Source organism: Tyto alba, unplaced genomic scaffold (genome assembly GCF_018691265.1).
Source record: "Tyto alba isolate M040663 unplaced genomic scaffold, T.alba_DEE_v4.0 Super-Scaffold_8, whole genome shotgun sequence".
Classification (NCBI taxonomy): Eukaryota; Metazoa; Chordata; class Aves; order Strigiformes; family Tytonidae; genus Tyto; species Tyto alba.
Genome location: NW_024881329.1, coordinates 7,232,995 through 7,249,930, shown reverse-complemented (window position 1 = coordinate 7,249,930; position 16,936 = coordinate 7,232,995). Strand labels below are relative to the sequence as shown.

Below are 16,936 nucleotides of genomic sequence, written 5' to 3'. Positions count from 1 at the left end.
TAAATATGGTTTAGAAACAAGCTATTGCTTACATTTCTGTGAAGAATCTGTATGATCAATTCAAGAATTATTAGACAGTAGTAATTTACAAATAAATTACTGATATAGTATGTATATGTGTATTTCCTTTAAGGTGAAATTGGAAGTTCTAGTGTTTCAAAAGAATCTTTCCACCATACAGAGAAGAAAAAAGATGAAAGGAAGGAAATAATCGATCAAACACAAAATAATCTGCTTGTAAGCATGTAATTGCAAAAAACTTTGCAATAACTTTTATCAATATAGTATTTCTTTATCATTTCTAGCATGCTGTAAAGAGGTCTTTGCATTGCTAAGCATTGTAACTTCTGAAGAGAAATGGTGCATCATTGGAATTCAGATTTTCATTTAATAATTGTGTATTTCCAGCTTGCATAAATTTCACTAGCAAATGACAAGAAAGATGGTGATAGCATTAATTTTATATTGATCAAAATTTAATTTAGTGTAATAAGATTTAATGTTGACAGTATGCCCAAACACTGATTAACTAGTATTTTTCTCAGAAGTTTATGAAAGATGTGGCAGTTTCAGTGAGACTTACAAATCCATGTTCATACAGTGCAGAATATTGGAAGTGCAGGGAGAATAATAGTTGAAGCTTTACTAACGTTTTGTGTTTCCACATCATTTTTTTAAAAGCTTGTTCAATTAATGAACTGCTAAAGCTCAGTATATGTTTTGTTAGACTATGCATATTTTTACTTTGTTTTATTAACTCATCTTGTTTAAAAAGAAATAAGAATGAAAATTTAGCACCATCTTGGAAAGCCTGGAATCTGCTACCCCAAAATCTGAGAAGTCAAGCCCTTCACTGTGCTATTTCTACTATTGACTTATGATTTTCTCGTAGCCATAGTTACTGCACCATTCAATAAGTTCAATAATGGTTTATCATTTTCATTGCTTTTTTGCCAACACAACTGACAAATTAGTTTTCATTGTTATTTTAGAGATGATAAAGTATCTTACTGTCATACAGGTGGAGCAGAATGCTACATTAGAAACAATGTTATTAGACCATGATTCACTAATGGAGAAGATGAACAATTGGAATTTCCAAATTTTTGACCTTGTACAAGAAATGGGAGACCAGTCTGGAAGGATCCTTAGCCAGGTTTGTTGTCATTTATTATATGAGGGAGGGTGTGTAAAGCTGTCATGTTTACATCTTTTATTTAAACCATGAAGAAATTTTGCAGCCAACATATATATGAAAGCTAACTTGAAAAGCAGAAATATCATTTCTCATGTACTCCATCTCATTGTAAACCATAAAAAGTGATTTATTTATAGACAACTTGCTTCAGATTTTCCAAATTTTATTCTCAATGTAAAAATAGGCTAGAGTCACACTTACTAGGTTTTACAGTAATATGCCATTTCCTATGAAAAATTGTCTCCTGCTTTCAGAATTACTATCTTGTTTGTCAACCATTTCTTTTTTCTTTATTTCAGTAAAATATTTCTGCCAGAGCTACACCTGTGGGGGAAGAGAAGTGATCTTTTAGGCAGTCTTTTGCCTCTTGATCCTACAAACAATGGGATTTTTTTCTATGCTGCTTGCTGCATGTAGTACCCCTTTTATCTCTTTCTGACTTATTACTAAGCTCTTTCATGCAGTTTCATGTTGTGCTGAAGCCCATCTACTGGCAGGTGCAAAAGTATGATCCTGTTTGCTCTTCTCCAGCCTCTCCCATTCATCAGTGTCATCTGGAAGCTTCTGTCTCTTTCTTTACACTGGATTTAGCAATCACGGAGCTATAGTATGAGCTGGATTTGCTTCTCATCTGACTACAAAATATTTTTATTGCCAGTGTCTTAGTTTCCTCTCGTGGAGTAGAATGCATGTTTCTCTTGTTCAAGGGTAGTTTCAGAAACTATTAGGTGAAGGGAAGGAAACAGGTTAGAAGCACTCAGCTACATAGGCTTGCACCTATACTGAAGACAGAAAAAACCAATGGGGATAATTTAATTTTTGTCATTAGACACCATCTTTTCTTTCATAATACACAATATTCTGAGTATTTTTTTAAATCTTCAATTAGTCTTGTTTGATCAATTGTTTTCAGGTCTTTTGTCACCTCAGTTAGTGACAACTGTTAATGTACCCACTAGAATGCCACAATCCACTTCTGAGTGGTGTTTTTACTGTAGTATGCTAGTACTCTGTGATCCACATTAGCTTGCATTTCATATATGTGCAATCTAGGAGACAGTTCAAATCTGTAAGTACTTAAGCATGCAGGTATCTATTTAACTCTACCAGAATTTCTGCATCATTTCTTCCTGATACTGTATGTGTGTGTACTACTTGTCCTTCTCTTCCTCCTGCCCAGTGCTTTTGTCTGTTGTGTTGTAAGCATCTGATACATATCTTAAGAACCAATTAAAAACCATATTTCACCATCATCAGTTGTAAGGTTTTCAGGTTGGGTATGTAAGGGGAATGGTTGGGACAGGTAGAATGAGGAATCTCCCCTCATTTTCCTCTCATGTACCTCTGAGCACCTCCCACACTTCAGAACTTATTCTTTCTCTTGTCTGGGAAAGAAGTGTCAAAAATGAGTAGTAGTGACTTGTTTTGAAAAGCTTTCTTGATACTTGCAGTCTTGAAGGAGATTAGGTTGTTGTAGTCACTACGTTCCACTTGTAAACTGTAATATATTTGTACAGTATATACATGTGTGGGTGTTCTGAGTACATTTTCGAAATATTTTTTCATTTATCATCTAGCTTTGTTAAAAATACCCAAGATAAGTCATAATGAATAAAAGAAGCAGGATTTCTTTGCCAAAGTCTCAAAAATAAATATAATGTATGTTTGTTTGTTTGTTTGTTTTGTTGTTGTTGTTGTTTTTTATATTAATGGCTCTGCTACTAGAGTTAAGTAATTTGAATTTTTGAATAATAAGTAAGGATATAAATTTATTCTTTTTAGGTCACATGGAATAAAGCATGAGTTCATTAACATTATGAAAATTTTGGAGGATATTATTAAAAATAATCAGTTGTGCATAGAATTTATCAGTAAAGAAATAAAAGCTTTTATTATCTGTATTTCAGAGGATACTAAAAATCCACATTTTTGTGATAAAAAAAATCATTAAACATTTCTCTATGACAATAGCTTTCAGATAATCTTTAATGGAATTTCAGTAATTTCCATCTCTATTAGCAAGCAAACTTTTAAAAATAGGATTATGTTTAAAGTTAAAATCTCAAAATATGCTTAGGTATATTTTTTCAGACTCAAATTTATTTTAATATGTATTTAGGTAACTTACACCTTGTTTCAAGACACTGGTTTATTTGAAATTTTCAAAATCCCAACTCAAGAATTCATGAATTACTTCCGTGCACTAGAAAATGGCTACCGAGATATTCCCTGTAAGTACTACCCAAGTACATATGTTTTTCTTTTATATTAGTGTATCTCCTATAGTGTGTGTATTAATTTAACGTTTAAATACAGACATAGACAATGTCTGAACTTACTATATTTTTAATTAATACATTTTTCAGAATTTAGAATTGATTTAATGAATGGCAGCAAACAATTTATGGACTGCAAAACTATATTCAACCTACATATTAACAAATTCAATCTTAAAGAATTTGAATGAGTAGTTGAATCAAACATACTGAAGTCAATGTAAGAATATTCGTTGATTTCACAGGAATTTGGGTTAGGCCCTTAATAGAATAATAAGAAAATAGAGAATTTTTACAGTAATTATTCATCTTGCTGTTTAGGGCAACCTAATTTGTTGGAAAACCAAAGAAAACAAAAACCACACACACACACATGCATCCACCCCTAGTGTCACAGATGTTTGCAGCAACCCAGGTGCTTGTAGGTATCAGACTGGAAGCAATGCCAGTGGCTCACCATTGCTGGCATAGGCAGCTACTTAATCCCTTCCTGACTCTCAGATAGGATGAAGTATGCTTAGATGATGTTATCTAACTTGTTTCTTAAAAACATTCAGTGATATAGCCTCTACTAACAATTTAAATTCAACTTTTCCTGTATAATTAATCAAAATCTCCCTTATAGTAAATTCGATACATTGCTTTTTTTTTCTTTCTTTTTTGTTGCTTTTGATTATATTTCAAATAATATTTTTTATTATATTTTGATAATTTTCAGATCACAATCGTATACATGCCACAGATGTTCTTCATGCAGTATGGTATCTGACAACACGGCCCATTCCCGGATTTCAACAAATTCATAATGAGCATATAATGGAAAGTGATATGGGTATGTATTTGCATAGGCCATTTGTTCTTTTACTGTAAGAATGTTTTAATGAAACTACAATAGGTAAAACAAACGACTCTGGGAGAAAATATCTAATTATTTTTATCACTTAAATATATTTTTGTATTTTAATATAAGGCAGTAGAAATATCACAATGTTAGTACACACCATTCAGAACTACCATGCACTATATTTTTAGAAAAATTATTAGATAAGTAGTGGTTAGTTTGTTAGCCAAGAATACAGGTTCACTTAATAAATTTTCTATGCCAAAAGAAACCTCTGTGTACTGCTACAGTCAGCATTATTTTTAGCATTTGAAATACATTAGACCAATATTTCTTACCTTTATTGGGAAATTAAATAGAGCAAAGAAAAAATAGCAAAGTCAAAGTATTTAACTTAATTGAACTTCTCCTTAATGGTTTTAGTGAAAAAATGAGTATTTCAGAATTCTGTATTAGGTATAACATGTGGACATTCAGACATTGATGTGACTACCGTAGTTATAACTGCATAAGAGCATCCCTGAAAGCGAAATAAAGACTTCAAATTCAAATTTTGTATGATGTTATTTCTAATGAAGCTTGCTTCTGTATTGTCTGTGACTTCATGGAATTAAATTTAGATTTACAGTTTTTACTAAAATATATACTGTAAGGAAAGCATAATTATTCTAAATATTCACTTTTATACTAAAACGTATATTTAAGAAAAATAAAATGGGGAAATCAAGCACTCTTTAAGAACTCTGTTTTATATGTGCGGTAAAAAAAGACAAGGTGCAAGTCAAGTGGCTTTTAAAGGGCTGCAATTTGAAGTTGTAGTTTGTGAACTGCACAGAACATCATACTGTGTATGTTATTTCTTCCTTGCTAATTAGCCCCTCTGTTGTCATCTTTCTCTTTTTTCCAAGTTTGACCGTATTAACTGATTGCTCCCTATTGCATTTTCTTTTCTTAAGTGTTAAAAGTGTTGGGACTGGAGACTTGAGTGGAGGAAAGAAAAATTATAAAACCCCTTTGTTTCCTTTTACAAAGAAGGAAAATTAAAATAAGAAATTATAGTCCTTGCTTTGGAACTCTTCCAGTATAAATATTACTAGGATTTTTATTCCTCATGTATTCTATTAAGGCAAAAGAGACCCTTTTTATTATGCAGTGACGAAATAAGTACTATTGCTTTTTTTTTTTTTTTTTAGTAGTGACTTTGTCTAGGGAGAGAGGAGAATAAAATTGTGAGTCTCCTTATCATGCAAATACTTCCAACTTAATGGCTTTAGTTCCTTTTGCAGTAGTTTCCACTGTTCCCCAAGGTTTTCCTATAGGTCTGCAAGTTCAAGAAATGGACAAATTACAGAAATACTAAGAGAGATGCTGATTGATCCTTTCTCGGCCTTATTAAGGTTGTAGAGAAACTAGAATGCTCTTCTAGTGCTGTCATTTTTAGAAGGGAATGAAATTCCAGGTCTGCATAACAGGAGGAGGTCTTCAGCAGCACGACAGTAAGGGGAAGGCAAAGAAGTGACACAGACCATAACAGTAATGGATAACCATTGTTATCCATGTGGATTTTCCAAGATCTGGAGTTTTGGACTCTGAGATACACATTTTTTCTAGTTTTTCTCCTTCTCTTCATTCCCTCCCATGGAACCTACAAGTGCATTTTAATAATTAAAAACTTAGAATGTTATGGTTGCTTTCTAATCTAAATGACAACTCAACTGAAATCAGGAGACACAGAGTAGATGGCCAGTGGCCCTTGTTCCACTCGCTTGCCTTCTCTGCTTGCTGAAACACTCCTCTGAACCAGCCTTCTGCAGCATGAGCAAACTGTAGCTGCAAAGAGAGCAACTTCCTCTGGTTTGTGTCTTCTAAGGCGCCATACAGTTTCAAGGAGCAAGGCAAATATTTTCTTCCTTACTTACTTCTAATGAGGGCAGTAAGTGTGGATATGTGCCCTACTCATTGCCAGAAGTGTAAAGTCTACATTTCTTTTTCTAAAATTGCATGGCAGGAGTGAGCTCTGATTGTGGTGAAATAAAAATACTTATTTTTCCTGATTATCACTGCTCAAAGCTCTTCTGAAAATCTCCTGTATTTGTGTGAATTATAGTTATCCCCCAGCAGTTGTAATGGGAAATCTTGTATGAAAAATGGATCTTGAGGTGTATCTGTACATAGTACTAGGTAAAGAATTGGTTTTAAAGCAGGAACATTCCACCTGCCAGTTTGGGGACATGTCTTATAAGGCTCCACAATGTACTGTAGGATTTTGCCCTTCTTGTGTAATGTCATGAAACAGCTGAATGTTTTTATGTATTTGTAAGACTACATCTACTCTTTTGGACAACTTGTGTGGCTGTGATGAATTTGCAACATTGGCATTTAAAATTTTCTTCAAAATTGCTGGTTTATCTATAAAAAATAGGATTTTTTTTTTTTAAGTGTAATTCTTTCTTTGCCAATTATTCAGCTCCACAATTACAATGGTTAATTATATTAAGATTATGTTCACAACAGTATCTGGCTGAAACATTTAAAATGTATTAAAAACAGGAATGAAATAACGCTCTAAAAAAGATTTTTTTTATATATTTTCATTTTTTTTAGATGAAGCCAGTGGTATTGCCCCTGTTCAAGTCAGCTATATTTCTTCTAAAAGTTGTTCTATTGCTGATGACAGTTATGGTTGTCTGGCATCAAACATTCCTGCTTTGGAATTGATGGCTTTATATGTAGCAGCTGCCATGCATGATTATGATCATCCTGGTCGTACAAATGCTTTTCTAGTGGCTACAAATGCACCTCAGGTAAGAAATTCTTTAACCAGAAAATTATTTGTCTGTATCTGAAATCACAGTCATGAAAAGTTTTCTCTTCTTTATCCTTACTGTAGTGTGTTTAGGATCATTTGCCCAATTTAAGAAATGAGGAAATTAATTTGTACTTAGCTTGTGTAATTTTTTTTATTTTCCTCTGATAAATTCTGATGTGTTTTGTACATATTGCTATGTATGTGTATAAAAATAATTTTCAGTCTACAAAATTGAAAATAACTACATAATCAGTGCAGATTAGAGTAAAAGATTATTTAATAGACAGTTGGCCCTAGGACTGTCTAAGCAGCTAGTTCATGGATAACTTACATTTTTGGAGTCCTTTGAAATCCTCTGTAATTACCATAAAAACACAAGTTCCTCTAATAGTCCAATTAACTGCATTGTCTAATCTCTGCATTTCAAATTAGTCCTTTATGGCAAATAGCCATTACCTTGAAGGAAGGGTGAGTGAAACAAATCATCAAGTCATCCTTGCTTTTATCTCCCATATTCAACTTTGTTGTTAGAACAGAGAGTAGAAATTAAGGAAATGCCACGCTCTTCAGGGTCTAAAAGTCTAAGACAGAAGAAGTAAAGGAGAGTAAAGCTAAACAAAATAGCAGATAGGAGAAAAAAAAAAAAAAAAAGTGGGCTGGGGAAGAATTGAAAGGAAAAACACTGAAGATGACTAAACTGGAAGGTGACATATTTTTGTCTGAAGAGTGGAATGTTGTCTGGGGAAGAATATTTATGATGGCTATTTGGATCTCTCTTAATAAGTTAGAGATAGGAAACTTAAATAATAACAACAACAATAATAGTAAGTCAGAAACAAATAGAATTTGTCCAGAGATGAACACTTTTAAAGTGAAATTTTCAGTCAGTTTTCAACAATTCCTTATTGCAAAAAAAGTTTAGGAAGCAGGCAGTTATGTATTTCTGCTGAACGTAGTATAAAAGGAAGAATAAAAACAAACAACATAGACATTCATCTCCAATTTTCAGAAGTGTACACATTCATTTTGTTAATGATCTCTTCCTTTCCTCAAAACATAAAGATTATTTTTGCAGTTTTCCAAAGATTTTTTTTTTTCAGGTCCTATTTAATCTATATTCAATTATTTTATAGTCGGTATAATTTTCTAGGATGTTTTGTATAAACATGGGAGTTGTGAGTAAAATCTACTACTGTTTTAATATTTTAGTTAGTTGCAGTTAAAACATATTCATCCACATTAAACATAGCACATTGAAAACTAGTGATACTCAACACCGTTTCGCATTAACTACGGTTCTTCTATACTTTGGAATTCTTTTGATGTTCTTTTTTTTTAAGCAATACTGGAATTAAGAGGAATTAAAAACATATACTTAGATCTGGGGTTTGGTTTTTTTGTTTTGTTTTGTTTTGATGTCAGTGTATGTGCTCCACCCATACTGCCAAGAGTGCCAAGTCTACATTTTAAGTTGCTTGTGTATGTGTGCCTACAGTGTGAATGTAGATGTCACTAAGATAAATTGTTTGTTTTGTTTCACTTTAACCCTCAAAACTGGAAGGCAAAAAGTAATTTCCAATAGCTGTTTTCTTTTTTATTTTTGTTAAGATTTGCTTCTGATTAGCCATTAAGCTTCAGAATATTTAATTTCAATTTTAAATCTTTACTCTGTCATTTATGATTTTTTTTTTCTTTGTAGGCTGTTCTCTACAATGATAGATCAGTCTTAGAAAATCATCATGCTGCTTCTGCTTGGAATCTTTTCTTATCAAGACCAGAATACAACTTTTTATCAAATCTTGATCATGTAGAATTCAAGCGTTTTCGTTTCTTAGTGATTGAAGCAATCCTTGCCACAGATCTCAAGAAGCATTTTGATTTCCTTGCAGAATTTAATGCCAAGGTTTGTTACATTTTTAGTGTCTGCACTGAGCTGGTCATGATATGCTGATGTTAGTGTTGCTACTCAGTAGTTGTTAATATTAATAACTTGCATTTAATGTTTTATATTATTTAAAAATGAAATTACTGACAAAAATGCAAATAGAGTATTTCTTTTGTACAAACCAATTGTAGATTGTTTTGTAGATTGCCTAATAAGCCTAGCAGATGTGTCATAGGGACCCACAGGAAACCTCAATCATACTTCACGTTTCCATGTTCTGAGAGACAGTAAATGAAATTCTTTTCACTGTGTAAGACAAAAAATGATATAGAAAAATTAACTCAAGTGTCTGTTGTGCAAAGCCTGAAAAAAAAAGCCCCACTGATTGATTGTTTTAATTTAATTTTTAAATAGTTTTAAATATAATTTTTAATTTTAATAAATAATTTTAAATTTTAATAAATAATTTTAAATATAATTTAAATGTATTTTTTAAAAAATGTATGTGCTCAATCCAGGTCAATGATATCAACAGTCATGGTATAGAATGGAGCAATGAAAATGATCGCCTACTGGCCTGTCAAATATGCATCAAACTGGCAGATATTAATGGCCCAGCAAAAGTTAGAGAGCTGCATCTGAAATGGACAGAAGGCATTGTTAATGAATTTTATGAACAGGTGCGTAAGGAAAGTGTAATTTACTCTTTTTTAATGATAGACAGATGATCAATTCTTTGCATTATCAAATGTATAACTAAATTAAACATTATTCCTATGTTAAGTCTTCAGGTAAAGTATTTCTATCTTCTCTTTCTGAATACTGAAAATTTATTTTTATAAGTGGCATACTAACATAATCTCACTTTCTATCAGTTGTGTTAGATGCTTGAAAACAAGCTCCCTGATAATGTTGTCCATTTTTCGGAGATTAGTTTATTTTCTTTTGGATTTTCTTCTTAGGATGATCCTGATAAACCAAAATAACTTCTTCCACTTTGGGAAGTTAAATTCACTGGTATGTTTCCAGGTCAAAGAACATGTGTAGAATACAGAAGGCTGGAAATGTATATTCAGCTAACTCTTAGTGCAAAGACAGAAGATATTTTGAAACTTTCAAATACTAAAAATACACATTAGTAACTAACAGTATTAATATGTAAATAAGATTTTCACATTGGAACTTTTATAAATAATATGAATAATCCTATCAAGATTAACTGGATACAAGTCTGAAAATTTGTTGCCTATTTTTACATTTACAACTTCAGTAAGCACCCCAAAATATATTCTACATTTCTACTCTGTTATTTTTCTGCAGTCAGCTTTCTGAGATGTTAACTATTTATAAGGCAACAACCCAGGATTGAAAAATATATTTCAAACTAGGAAGATGAATGTAAACAACAAAATCACTTGGGAGATTTAAGCAATAATAATAATAATAATCTGAAGTGTTTACACTTAGTATTATAAATAGTAAAACTATTTTTTTTTTAAACTGAGGTCCACAGAAGTGCTGAGATAAGTTATTATAACTCAGAATTGCATATGGTGAACTGTTCAATTTCTTCTTCTCTGATTTATAAAATGGGAAAACCCCCAAACTTAACCACTTTATTCTGGATGTTATGGTTCACTTCATTCTTCTGTGACTTTTGGGAGAAGCCATTTACCAGAATGCCTTACCCTAGCTCATTGCTTTCCCATTTTCTCTGTTCATCAGCTGAGCAATTGCAGTCAAATCTCTGCCTACCCTGAAGCCCTCTGTAAAGGCAGAGGACTAGCAGCTGCAGTAGAACTAGTCTTCATCCACACACAAGGGTGTCTGGCAGCAAAGCTGAATGGAGGATTATGGGCTATGCAAGTCTGAGCCATAATGTGTCTTTATTTTAAATTGGCCTAATTATATTTTCATTCACTTAGTCCATATTATTGTTGCCTCTAATAAAAAGATACAATCCATGCGATGTTTACTTGGTTTCTTAAAAGTAATCTTTAAAATAAAAATTTACAGTTAATTTTGTGAGAAGTTCTGATAATTTTTTTCACTTCTTTTTCAGGGTGATGAAGAAGCAAGTCTTGGATTACCTATAAGCCCCTTCATGGATCGTTCTTCTCCACAGCTTGCAAAACTGCAAGAATCTTTCATCACCCACATAGTTGGCCCCCTTTGTAATTCCTATAATGTAGCTGGGTTGCTTCCAGGGCAATGGATTGATGAAGAGGAGGAGGATGCAGAAAGTACTGAAGATGATGATGGGCCACAGTTAGAGAGTGATGATGAAGAAATGGAAGATGATCTTATTTTAAGTAAGTTTCTCTATTTCAGCTGGTGCATATTTTTGTCATTTAGTAAATTCAGAGATAGCAATAATGGTTGAAATGGTATAACACAAATATTGTAGATATTGTGATTATGCTGCTTCATTAATTTTACTATTTTAATAAAATTTTTGTTAATACCAGGATACTTGCAATTTGAAACAGAAACTCATTGTTATCCTTTGCCATGTCCATGTTTTTCTCTCAAATTTACATCTCTCTTTCAACATGCCATTGGTTTTGTATATGTAAAATACAGTTACTTTGAATCTCAAACAGTCAAATATGCTTATAATTTTACAGAAGCTCAAAGAAAAAAAGGTAGACGAATATTTTGCCAGCTAATACACCATCTCAGTGAAAATCACAAAATATGGAAGAAAGCGATTGAAGAGGAAGAAAAAAATAAAGCTGAAGGAGCTAAACTGCTGACTGAGATCTCATCTTTACCTCAAGCAGATGAAATTCAGGTTATTGAAGAAGCTGATGAAGAAGATGAGCGACAACTAGGAGAAGACAAGACATGCTAAGAAAACTTCAGTGGTTTCCAGTACGATGATAGCCTATTTTTTTTCCACTGTGCTGACTTTAGCCTGACACAGTTCACATAAAATTGAAAGGCCTTAATACTGTGAGAGGATTCTTTCTACTCTAGTGGAATCCCACTCCTATGCACTTTCGCTACACAGATTATGAAACTTTATTCAAAGATTGAGTATTGCATACCCTGATGCAAAGTTCTTTATGCCTTAGTTGGTGTAAAATATCCTGATATAATGCTGCCTTGCTGAATATGGAACTTATTTTCCTTGAAGTACCTGCAATTTTTAAAAACATTCAGTGACTTCTATTACCAAAGTGGCAAGAACTTTTTGCTAACAAGGAAATGTGGGATGAATCTGAATATTGTCTTGAGTTGTTTATTTCATGTTTTTTTTAAACATGAATGAGAAAAAGTCTGTGCCTATATTAAAACTATGTTACTGTTGCAGTGCAAGCCTGCTTTGGGGTGTCTACTTAGTGCAGTAGTGTGCTTAATGTAGTCATCTCAGAGCAACTGTTCAAGGACTGTGACATAAATGCTGAATTCTGATATTTGTGGTTTAAAAAAGAAAAAAATCCAGGTGCATCTATTTCTGATGCTTTTTATTATTGTGCATAATCTGATGTTTTATTTTTGCAGAAAATATTCAGGTTTGCAGTGGGTGTTCATGGTAATTCATTGAGTACAAGGCCATTATCGTCTGTTGCCTTGCTGGTTTGTGGTAGAACATTAAAAACCTGTTCAGCTTACTTAAATTATTAAGGAATTTTATTCTTTTAGTCATAATGCTATATTTCCTGCCCTTACTCAGGTTCCTGTTTAAATACAAGTCAACCACATCATAGACTCTTATCTTGCACCAATTTCTGGTATTAAATTTTGAGGAAATAAGATCATATTTCATTTATTCTTTGTATGTAAAACTTTAGGAGAATTAAAGATTTTTTTAAAAAATAATACATAAACTACTGTTTCAAAATGGCTAGCATAACTTAAGAGCACCACCCCACCCCACCCTCCATTTTCTTCCATCATAGGCATAGCTTATATTGCCTTCAAGTTTGATGTACATCCTGAAATACACATATGGAAAGCAGAACGTGAAAACTTTGTGTAAAGCCTAATAGTAAGGTAAACATCATAGTACTACATTTTATATTGTTGGGTTTTTAAACAAGAAACTTAGTCATTCCACACAAATGTATTTTTAGGAACACTACCATTGTAGGTCTAATTTTTTAAAAAAAAAAAAAAGCATAAATTAGGCTACAAGTATGTAAGCAAGCCACAAATAAAGCTAGTTTTAAAAGTGCACTTTTTGGTACTAAACATTTAGATGTTATGCAGTTGAATTGAATAAAAACAAATGCACACATGTGCAAGTTGCTAAATGTATCGTAGCATATTTGTGTTTACATTTATCAGTTGACTTGAAAAAAAGCTAAAATTCCTAAGATAATCTTGTATAAATTGCATTGCACTATTTTACACAAGTTTTTATTCTGCTCTTTGATTGGCCAGTTTATATAACTGAAAAGAATTATTTTTTTATTTTCCACTAATAAGCTTTTTGTTGATCTATTTAGTCCACTGAGACATGCTTTAGCTATTTTATATATTCAGTGCCAAATCCCCCTTTGCTGCCATTACTACTATCACATTTTTTGTAACACAAGAAGTGTTAAACCCAGATATTTCTGTCATTAATATAATGTTGCACTATTGAGTCTGGCACTTACTGATCATTCACTTGTATTTTACATCTGTTGTTCATATATTTTCCTAACAGACAATTTGAAGAGTACAGCAATTATGCTTGTTACAGTATGCTGTATTCTCAGCATTTTGTTTAGCCTATGTGTTTGTATATAAAGAAATCACTTTAAGACTGTTTAGTTTCATTTTGCTTTGACTGAGAAAAGATGTAAATGAGCTTGTCTAAAGTTCCTGTTATTTATTTTACATTTTTCCATTTAGTTTCCTTTTAAAAAAGAAAAATCCTAAAAACTAATATGAAGAAATAATAAGAAGGTAAAAGTAACATTTTTTATTTTACTAAAGCATTGGCAGCATTTATATCTGGTGACAACTTTGCCAGCAACTTTATCATCTCAGGTTTCCCTTAAACTCTTTAGAAATACTGAAGCAGTTTTCAAATCCAAAAACAAGTAGCAAACTTCAGTGTTTAATGAATTAAAATGCTAATATGTATTTACAATTAGATATTTTCAAGTTACAGTAGCTTGATTCAAAGATATATTTAATTATGGATGTGTTAAAAATCCATCTTAAAATGTCTGCTATTTATGTATACCTAATACATGATTAATTGTTATTCTAAGAGCAAGGGGAGAAGAATGTACAAATGTCATCAAAAGCTGGTTCAGGGCATGTTTGCAGAGGTGGATGTAACTGTAACTGGAGGTGTCTTAATCTTTCAAAAATGGTAATGGAGGGTCATTTGAATGTTGATTGAGCTGTTGTCAACAATAATATATCTCCATATGAGGCATCACTCCTATGCTGGTAACAACCCACTGAGAAATTACAACCAATTTAAATTGTGATCACACTTCAATTCACAGCTACCAAGGGATGCTAAGGAGCACAGAAACACACACAAAAGAACACACTTAAAATACTTTCTAAAGCAACACTCACCACTTTTTCCTGCCAAGAAGTAGGCCAAATTAGCCTACACTGAAGTTTATGCTGCTACAGTGGATATGCCTTTCATGGGTAATATTCTCAAGTTTAAGTAAAGCCTTCAGCCCCTTTCCCATCAAGAGTCTCCCAACTCATCATTGCTTTCTTTCACTATGTATGTTGGATTACTTATTCCTATACATGCAGTGCGTACAGAACTAGACTGTGGTTTTCTGTAAGGACCCAATTCCCTCCGTGCCTCTGGAGCCCTCTGTGTCTTACAGTGGTGCTAAACTAGTCAAAATGAACTACTTGCATCCTCTTCCTGTGAGTCCTTACTCCATGACAAAGTTAGATGGTGAGTCTAAGATTCAAAATGAAAGGACTGGCATAACATTACTTAAGGTAAGTCCAAATTAACAAAGTTTGCACGAGACCTGCTTTGCTCTGTGCATAAAACCATTTATCTTCCTTGTACTTCTTGCGTTCAGTTTTGAGCACAGCCAGTGGCAGGTGGATCAACAAAAGGAGTTAGCAGAATTCAAGAGCTCACTTGTGGCTTTGGTCCTTCCTCCTGAGCAGGCATAGCTGAGGCTGGGCTTCTGGTTCCTTTAAAAGTATACACAGAACTTGAGGTAATCCAGTGTGCGGCTCTAATATTCACAGGGCAGCACTTTCCCTTTTGGCCAAAAAACTTTTGGGAAGGTGTGAGAGGTGCAGAATTGGAAGTGTCTCATACGATGGTGAGTGTGAGATCAGTAATCCCAGTCTGAGACGTTTTTTGGAGTAAAAGAATGGAATTAGTTTAGGTGATGAGAATTAGAAAGGAGATGTAATGATGGCATACACTCACACGTAAAAGATGCATTCCTGTTCAGAAGAGAGACAGTTCATGGTTTCAAGCCAGTTCACTGTCTTCAGAATATCTTTGGTAAGTCAAAATATTTGGATTGTTAGAAATGAAATTAAAATGGAAATTAAAATTAAGTTATACTACTAATAATGATACTATTATCATTACTGAAGTTGTGATGCAAGTTTACGAAAATTGATTTTTCTGTGGCCAATAAAGTTTAGGTGAGAGAAAGTAGATATATGAAGTTGATTAAATGAGGTACAAAAAGTATGATCAAGGCAGTGTTTTATTTTGCCTTTTTTCCTCCAGCTTTCTTCAGAATTACGTTTCTGGACAGTGTGCTCCTTCATGTCTGTGTTAAGGCAAATGAGGTAACGAATTGCTTTCATTTTTGCAATGAAGGATTTTCCTTTTGATATCTTCTGAAGTAAGCCTTTCACATGCTATAAGAATCATACTGCAGATTGTGCTGGGTGGGCTCAAACCACGACAAGATTCTCAGATGAAGCTGGCAAAAGAGCACAACTGTTAACTGGTCCTTATCTAATCTTAATAAGGCCATAGGCAATTAGGACTTTTGTCCTCTGCTAAATGAAAAAGAATAGTGTCTTGTATTTCAGAGGAAAGAGGAAATATGGACGAAGCTGCTATAGAATAAACATTCCAGTGCTCTTGAATTTCTAGTTGGCAGCGACCCTCCTGGCATAGTGTATATCCCACACATCCTTATGAGTCCAGCTAATAGATACATAATTCTTAACTGAGCAATATCTCAGTGATTTTGTAGTCCATCTGTTACTCTCATTTCTCTAAGATGTTTCTGGCTTAGACTTGAAGAAATAATTCTGGTTAGTCTCATTTCTGTTATCTGCAATACTCTAAAAAAAAAAAAAAAACTGTAGTAGAGTAACAAGCAATTGCTTGTTTTGCTAATAATAGCATTAAGCTATAGAAAGTGATTCCAGTGAAGAAGCAACTGTTTTCCTTTCCTACAGAGATTGAAATGTCTGTCCAGAAATTGGCTGACTTTAAATGCTATTGTTGTGATACGGTCAGGTTACTGAATAATGGATGCTTAATGTAACGAAGTGATTGACATTTATTTGGTTCTGTGTAACACTGCAGACACCCTTTAAAAAGGGCAGAGCACAATCAGAAATGTCTGACTGGAAGGTTTCTTTCAGAATCTGTACACCATGAATCATCTTTTGATTTCTGTATTTCAGGAGATCACAGGTGATAGCAACTGGTGTCTATGGCAGGTTCTACTACACAAGCTGTGTTACCTGGCAGAATGTTACCATCTGTGAAATCGAAGTGAAGAGAGTAAAAATCTTACACAGAGGAGTAACCTTCTGTCTTCTGGTTTATCTCTGAGGTTTTGGGAAAATAGAATTGTATAACATTAAACCAATAGAGCCTTTAAATAACAGTGAGAGAGCATAGTGTTTCAAATGATTCCTAGCATTCACCTTGTGATTCGTCCATGTTCTAAATATCTTGCCAAAAAAAACGTGATGAGTCACTTCTGACTCATCTCTTCAGATCAGCAGAACC

At 33.2% G+C, this 16,936-nt stretch overlaps 1 protein-coding gene across 1 annotated transcript in view; it reads left to right on the top strand.

Annotated features, from left to right (window-relative positions):
• PDE3B (phosphodiesterase 3B) overlaps positions 1 to 13,268 on the top strand; it is an 86,527-nt gene extending 73,259 nt beyond the window's left edge. Inside the window, exons 8-16 of the mRNA XM_042784532.1 lie at positions 134 to 237; positions 1,022 to 1,156; positions 3,318 to 3,429; positions 4,193 to 4,306; positions 6,920 to 7,119; positions 8,824 to 9,027; positions 9,528 to 9,689; positions 11,072 to 11,321; positions 11,637 to 13,268. Coding sequence (XP_042640466.1) covers positions 134 to 237; positions 1,022 to 1,156; positions 3,318 to 3,429; positions 4,193 to 4,306; positions 6,920 to 7,119; positions 8,824 to 9,027; positions 9,528 to 9,689; positions 11,072 to 11,321; positions 11,637 to 11,863 — 1,508 coding nt within the window. The 3' untranslated portion in view covers positions 11,864 to 13,268. The remainder of the gene's footprint in view (positions 1 to 133; positions 238 to 1,021; positions 1,157 to 3,317; positions 3,430 to 4,192; positions 4,307 to 6,919; positions 7,120 to 8,823; positions 9,028 to 9,527; positions 9,690 to 11,071; positions 11,322 to 11,636) is intronic.
• Positions 13,269 to 16,936: the final 3,668 nt, after the last annotated feature.